Here is an 8,334-nt window from a genome sequence, read left to right on the forward strand (position 1 = left end):
AAAAAGAATTCATTTGAATCAGTTCTAATGAGATGGATGAAACTGGAGCCCATTATACAGAGTGAAGTAAGCCAGAAAGATAAAGACCAATACAGTATACTAATGCATATATATGGAATTTAGAAAGATGGTAACGATAACCCTATATGCAAAACAGAAAGAGAGACACAGATGTACAGAACAGATTGGACTCTGTGGGAGAAGGCGAGGGTGGGATGTTTCGAGAGAACAGCATCGAAACATGTATATTATCTAGGGTGAAACAGATCACCAGCCCAGTCTGGATGCATGAGACAAGTGCTCGGGCCTGGTGCACTGGGAAGACCCAGAGAAATCGGGTGGAGAGGGAGGTGGGAGGGGGGATCGTGATGGGGAATACATGCAAATCCATGGCTGATTCATGTCAATGTATGACAAAACCCACTACAATATTTTAAAGTAATTAGCCTCCAACTAATAAAAATAAATGAAAAAAAGAAAAGAAAAGACCCTGTTGCTGGGAAAGATTGAAGGCAGGAGGAGAAGAGGATGACAAAGGATGAGATGGTCAGATGGTATCACCGACTCAATGGACATGAGTTTGAGTAAACTCCGGGAGTTGGTGATAGACAGGGAGTCCTGGCCTGCTGCAGTCCATGCAGTCACAAAGAGTCAGACACGACTGAATGACTGAACTGAACTGAACTGTCATAAATAGCTTTTATTATGCTAAGATGTTTTCTATATATCAAATTTGAGTTTGTATAATGCATGAATCTTTAATTTTATCAAATACCTTTTCACCTATTGAGTGTTTTCTGTCTTTTCTTTTTTTGATGTGGTATATCACATGAATTTATTTATGTATGTTGAACCATCCTTGTGACCATTGTATGAATCCAACTTGGTTGTGGTGGATGACCTTATGCATACTGTTGAAGTTGGTTTGCTAATATTTTGTTGAGGATTTTTGCATCTGTATTCATCAAAGATATTGGACTATAATTTCTTTTTGGTACTATCTTTGACTTTGATTTCGGGGGGATGATGGCTTCATATAATGATTTTGGGTGGGTTCCCTCATCTTCAGTCTTTTTGTAGAGCTCGAGAATGGTTAGTGTAAGTTCTTTTATGTCTGGTAGAATTCCCCAATGAAACCATCTGGCTCTGGACTTTTTTTTTTTTCAGGGAGTTTTTTTTTTAATTTTTTTTTTACAGATTCTATTTCACTTGTAGTGATACATCTGTTCAATTTATCTATTTATCCTTGATTCTTTTTTGTGTGTCACATGTTTCTAGAAATTTGCCCATTTCTTCTACTTTGTCCAGTTTGTTGGCATATAATTATTGCTTGTACTCACTTATGTATTTTCTTATTACAGTGGCATTGATTGTTATTTCTCATCTCTCATTTCTTATTTTGTTTATTTGGATCTTCTCTGTTGTCTTCATCATGAGCTTGGCTGGAGGTTTGTCTATTTTGTTTATCTTTTCTGTGAACCTGCTCTTGGTTTTATTTATTGTTCTATTATTTTATATCTCTATTTTGTTGATTTCTAAGTGATCTTTATTCCTTCTTTCTGCATACTTTAGGTTTTGTTTGCTCTTCTTTTTCCAATCCTTTAAAGTGGTAGATTAGATTGTTTATTTGAGATATTTATTGTTTTGGGAAGATCTGTATTGCTATGAATTTCCCTCTAAGAATCACTTTTGCTGCATCCCATAGGTTTTGTATGGTTGTGCTTTCATTATCATTTATCTCAAGGTATTTTTTAGTTTCCTCTTTGATTTCATCAGTAGACCATTGGCTTTTCAGTGCCACGTTGTTTAGTCTACATAATTTGTTTCTTCTTGTTTCTGTGGTTGATTTTATTGTGGTCATAAAAGATTTTTGAAAGTATCCTAGGTTTCTTTAAACTTGTATATTTCTACATAAACTTCAGAATGGGATTATTGATTAATTCTGATTATTCTGTTTTATTTTATTGAAGCTGCATTGAAATTAAAAAAAGCAAAATGGTAAAATAGAGTAAGTCTTATAACTCACCTATAAGGCATATCTCTTCACTTATTTATGTACTGAATTTTTCTAAGAAATATTTTCTGGTTTTGTTATGCAAGTTAGGTGTTCTACAAGTATATATTATTGTATGTTTATCTCTCAAGTTTCATATTTTTAATAAATACCTTATACAGATGCTGATCCTAATTTCAGTTTTTAATTGTTGCTATTACAGAAATGCATTTAAATTTTGTATTGAAATTATATCTTGTGAACTTGCTAAACTAACTAATTGATTGCATGCACGCTAACTCACTTCAGTTGTGCCTGACTCTTTGAAACTCCATGGACTGTAGCCTGCCAGGCTCCTCTGTCCATGGGGATTCCCCAGGTAAGAATGCTGGAGTGGGTTCCCATGCCTTCCTCTAGAGGATCCTCCCGACCCAGGGATCACACCCTTGTCTCATGTCTCTTGGACTGGCAGGTGGGTTCTTTACCACTAGCAACGCCTTAGATTCTTTACAGAACACTTAGCATTTTCTACCATAGAACCATTCTATCTGCATATATGTGTATTTGTTACAATTTTACTCCTACCTTTTGAATCTATATGTCTTATGTTTCTTTTTCTTACCTTATCGCAGTGTAATAGAATTTAGGATTTAATCCAGGAATAGGAGTCGACAGTCTTTTATTGGTCCAAACTTACAGAATATTCCCCAATATAAGTGATGGTAGTTATAGGTCTTATACAGTTGCTATATTAAATTAAGCAATTCCCTTTCATTTGCTGAAATGTTTTAAAAATATTATATATATATATGTAAATGGAAATGTTTTATTTTATATTTTTTGAAATGTTTTAAATTATAATTAACTTCATGCATTTATTGAAATGACCTTGTGATTATTCTCTTTATTGTGCTAATATAGTGAATTACACTGTTGCATTTTGAGTCTTTTATTCCTGGGATAATTTCCACAAGATCATGATAAATTATTAAATTCATTGGGCCAGAAGTTTTTTTGGCAAGAAGTTTAGCCATGAATTTAATTTCTTTAGCTGATATAGAACAATTCTGCTTTTCTATATCTTCTGTTAGATTCTATGATTTTTTAAAAAATATTTTTAAAAGTATTTTCTACCACCCTGTTAATATATGTAGATTCTGCAATGCTGTACATTATTTCATTCTTGGTTTAAGTATTTTGTTTCTATTTTTCTCTCATTCTCTTCTTCTTTCTTCTCTCCCTCTTTTCCTTATTTTGAGATATTATCAGTTTTATTGATCTTTGAAAGACTGTTTATTACTTAATCAAATTTGCATTTAAAGACTTTTATTGCTTCCTAGTATCAAGCAGCAAGGAGAAGACAGAGTCAAGTGCCACAGTTTAAGGTGATTATACTGAGATTATTTCTACATGTTGACGGCCGTGAGGAGAGTACAACTAATATGAAATGCCCTGCGGCTAGTAAGAGTTACATACATTAGCGTACAGAGAGTATATAGAGTGGAAATGAGCATTTTAAAAAGGAAAAATGTATTATAAAATAAAGAAAACTTTAGAAAGCCCTTGCATGGCCCGTGAAAACCGCTTGATAAGAAATCAGAACTGAGGACCACAGTGTACTCCAGCTGCCTCCCTAGTTTGTACTGACACCCTTCTTCCTCTCTTGCCAACGGGATGGAAAGGGACAAAGGATGGCAAAACAACCCAAAACACTAAAGAAAGGAAAATGGACTGTGACTTTCTCCCCAGCCGTCTAATGTTACCTAATACTACATGATACCTGTTGACCCAAACTGCTGTTCATGGCTTCTAAATTTCAAGTGGGAGTAAAAAGACACTGAGAAATAATTTCCAAATTGTGATAATAATGTGAAGTGTATCTGGGAAGTATAAGTGTCCTGATTATCTCTTACCATATTTATACAATTAAGTAATAAATATTTCAAATATATTAAATGTGTATTATATATACTTTCGTAAATGTCAGCAAACTCAGTTTTTGAGGAAATTATTTTAGAAGTGAAAGATAGAAAAATATCCATAACATTTCATTGGTATTATAACACTATAAAGTTATTGAATCATTCCTATATAACCCTCAAGAGATTAAAGAAAGAAATCTCAAACCTGTCTTATAGATGTCATTAATATTAGTAGCTTTGTTCTTATAATTATGATCTTACACACACTGGCTGCTGTAAAATGCCTGTGGGACTTTTTTGGTTTTTTTTCCTGTTTTCCTTTGGTGTGCTTTTAATTCAAATTATATATAGCAATGCTTTCCTAAAATGTTCTTTTGGATGGACAGTTCCTGAGAAGGTCAGATGTATTCTTTATTTATTTGCTGTTTCAAAGCACAGTCTCAGAGAAATAAAAACAAACAGCCTGAAAGATCATCTGACGTTTCAAATAAAAGTAAAATCTTGCAGAAATCAGTGTTATGATTAGTTACATGTATGTACATTAAATTTATATAAAAATAATTGGGATTTAGAAAAAAATTACATAATTTTTGATCATAGTAATTGAAACTTTATACACCTTACTAGGTGGTGGTAAAGATGAAATGGTCAGTAAATGAAAATTTTTTAGTGTTGTTCCCAGATCATTTAATGAGTTAGTATATAGTGCCCCAATATTTGGGCTTCCCTAGCAGCTCAGATGGTAAAGAAGATGCCTGCAATACAGGAGAACTGGTTTTGATCCCTGGATTGGAAAGATCTCCTGGAGAAGGGCATGGCAACCCACTCCAGTATTCCTTCTTGGAGAATTCCAAGGAGAGAGCCTGGAGGGCTATAGCCCGTGGGCTTGCAAACAGTGGGACATGACTGAGAAAATGACATTTTAACTATCTCTTTTCATCTCAACACTTTCCTCTAAATACAGAAAATAATGAAAACCACACATGTTAATATCATGATTTTTTACTTTATTATTGATATGATAAACATTTAAAATTTTGATACAAATTTTATCCAATTGCCCTTGGGATTTTACACTGTCCATGTTCTCTCATGACCTTAATTATAAATCCCTTTTCTTAATATGCTTAAGTGCTTTTTTTCTCTCTCAAACTGTAGTTTGATATATCTTTGCAAACTATTCCTCACTGTTTTTTTTTTCTTTTTTTTTTTTTTAACAATTTAAAGCTTGAAGGAGGGGTTTTTGGAAGAAACACCTTAACTGAAAGGTATGTGAAAAGTTGGACTCAATATTCATTCTCCTTCCCTCTCAAAACCCTTGGCATCTAAACATGTATTTGGGTGATGGTGGCATGTGTGTGGGCTGGATGCAGGGAGAGAAAGGAGCGAGAGCGGGGCAGGACGAAGAAGGGGACGACACAGTCTTTTTGTTCCTGGTTTAAAGGAAGACCAGAAGAATGAGGCCTGCACTGAAGGATCTTTTTCTGAGTCTATATTAAGTAGTGCGGCACTAATGCAAATATTAAGGGTTGCTGAGGCTTGTACTACTATTTAAAAAAGATGCTAAACCAAAAGTTGCATTTTCTACAGTTTTGGTTCTCTAGTTTTTCTATAATTTCTATTATAATTTTAATTAAAAAGTGTCTTTAAATTTGTTTATATCATGTGACAGAGTCTTCCGCATAAACATAGACTAGGTTTCTCAATTCATAAACAAAGAAGTACTTTGCTAAGCTCTCCATTTGTACACAGAGCAAACTTAAACCAACACCTGTGTTTCTTCCTTAAACTTCTGTAAACCTAATAAAAGTTCTTCAATAAATCTTCCTGTGGCAGAATAGAATCTAAAGATACAGCCATTAACTGATGTAGGTGTTGATGTATAATTTCTTATAGAACCATTGGTTTCCTGTTGGAGTCCTGTCCTTTGTAGTTGAAAAGTTAGAATCGCAAGCTCATTATATTGAGTATATTTTGTATGAATTTCACGTTCTGTTCTTGCTGTAAGGCAAATAGATCCAGCAGTATTCATTTCACTTACCAGTTGAAGAAGGCTCAGAGAGGATGAACTGTTTAGTGCTCAACAAAAATCAAATAGGACACGTGCGCATGTATCGTTAAGATGATGGATCTATCTAACATGTCACATTGTTCCTCAATGATGCCATTAAACAACAACTCATTGCAATTAACAGTATTTGATACAAACAATGATTTTACTGTGGAGAACATTTGGTTTTGGGTAAAAGGTGATTTTTTTCAACATATTCACCCTGTTCTCCTTGATGTACTGTTTTGGATGTACTACATCCAAACGGTGGCACTGTTCTAAAGTATTTAACTAAATAATTCTTTGTGTTGAGTTCACCCAATTAAAAAAAAAGAAAAGAAAAAACCCAAAATATAAACAAAAGCTACTAGCTCTAAGGAGTATCAACAGAAACCTCTGAAACATGTATTTATTGAAATTAAGGTTAAAGTGAATTTTTACATAATGATAACCTTTCTTCTATATTCAAATGGTTCACAGTGTGCTTAACTTCTCTGTTTCCAGTCTCTCTGTGTTCTGAATCTTTATCACACATGCCTACAAGGAGAGTCAATGAGACTATTTTCTACCAACACAGGTATGCTCTGCTATGATTAAAAGCATTTTTCAAAAATTTCAAAAATAATATTTAGTTCCATTGAATGTATAGAATGTTAATCTAAAATTGGGACTTTGTATGTGAAATACATGCATGTGGAGAAGTGGAGAGATTTTCTTAAACATATAAATGGCCATTACATAGATGGCTAAAGGCTTGGATGGAGAATGACTATATTTTTTACAGAGATGGACAAAAGCTGGAATTTCCGTGGTTGGTGAATGTTGTTGCATAGTTCCCAAGGGCATGAACTCTGGTACCAGAGTCAGGTTCATCTTAGTTTGATTGCAACTTAATCTCTTAATGATTTGATGCAAATTATTGAAACCTCTTGCTTTTATTTTATAAATATAAAATGAGTATCAGAATACCACGTCTTGGTTGGGTTGTTACAATTCCAGTCATAATTAATATTTTATTAAATATTGTTTGAAATGTGCTTCTCTTAATATCAAATGATAGATTGCCTATAGTAAACTTTCTGTGACCTACATCTTTGCTCAGTGTACAAGAAAATAATCCAAAACTTTAAATATGCAATTAAAGATGTATTATTCTATTGTTTCAGATAAATTGAGTTTCTGCTGTGTGTCCTGAACTCTACTCAACCTCATGGAAAACCAAAACAATGTCACAGAATTTGTTTTCATAGGGTTGTGGGGAGATAAGAAAATAGAGCTACTGTTCTTTTCCTTGTTCCTGCTCTGTTACCTGGCTGTCTTGATGGGGAATGTCATCGTCTTACTCACCATCACCTGCAGCCATCTAAAGCAGCAACCAATGTACTACTTTCTCTGTCAGCTCTCCCTCATGGATGTCAGCTACACCTCCACGGTGGTCCCCAGGCTAATCAGGGACTTAGCTGCAGCAAGAAAAAACATTTCCTATAGCAACTGTATGACCCAGCTCTTCACTGCCCACTTGCTGGCAGGTGTGGAACTATTCATCTTGGTGTCCATGGCTTTTGACCGCTACGTCGCCATTGTCAAGCCCCTGCACTACATGGTCATCATGAACAGACAGAGGTGTAACATGTTGATCATCCTGGCCTGGGTTGTCGGCTTTTGGCATTCTATTGCTTTACTTCTCATGGTACTCAGGTTACCTTTCTGCGGTCCTAATCAGATAGATCACTACCTATGTGATGTGAAGCCTCTCTTGAAACTGGTGTGCAAAGATATTCATGTTGTGAGTATCTTAGTGATTGCAAATTCAGGAATGGTGGTGCTTGTCATATTTCTTGTTCTAGTAGCTTCTTACATAGTCATACTATATAACCTTAGAACACATTCTTCTGCAGGGCGAAGAAAAGCTCTCTCAACGTGTGGTTCTCACATAACAGTTGTAGTGTTATTCTTCGTTCCCTGTATCTATACTTACGTTCTGCCTGCAGGGAGCGAGAACAAGGACAAGGACATCTCGGTGTTTTACACTGTGATTGGCCCCGTGCTGAACCCTCTCATCTACACCCTGAGAAACATGGAGATGAAAATCGCCATGAGGAAGGTATGGTCTAAAGTGACGCGTTCAGATTTGAAGTAAATAGGGTGATACTCATTATGGTTTAGAATTCATGTCTCATCTCCAGGACCTGTGCCCTTTGAGGTAATAGAAGAAAACATATACACTTTCTTTGAGGAATTGAAATAAATGTCATCTGGCATTCAGTTCAGTTCAAGTGGGAACGAGCATAGACAGTTCAATTCAGTGGTCTGTGAAAATCTAGAGGGCGGGATGGATGGGAGCAGGGAGGGGGCTTCAGGAAGAAAGG

At 35.1% G+C, this 8,334-nt stretch overlaps 1 protein-coding gene across 1 annotated transcript; it reads left to right on the top strand.

Moving 5' to 3' along the window:
- Positions 1 to 7,175: 7,175 nt before the first annotated feature.
- LOC122710000 (olfactory receptor 4P4-like) lies at positions 7,176 to 8,105 on the top strand. Its single transcript, XM_043927478.1, has one exon. It carries the CDS (start codon positions 7,176 to 7,178, stop codon positions 8,103 to 8,105), a length of 930 nt encoding a protein of 309 aa, XP_043783413.1.
- Positions 8,106 to 8,334: the final 229 nt, after the last annotated feature.

Source organism: Cervus elaphus, chromosome 1 (assembly GCF_910594005.1).
Source record: "Cervus elaphus chromosome 1, mCerEla1.1, whole genome shotgun sequence".
Classification (NCBI taxonomy): domain Eukaryota; kingdom Metazoa; phylum Chordata; class Mammalia; order Artiodactyla; family Cervidae; genus Cervus; species Cervus elaphus.

What these genes read in the sequence shown, in the direction of transcription:
- LOC122710000 (XM_043927478.1), top strand. Translation starts at nt 7,176, where the DNA reads ATGGAAAACCAAAACAATGTCACAGAATTTGTTTTCATAGGGTTGTGG.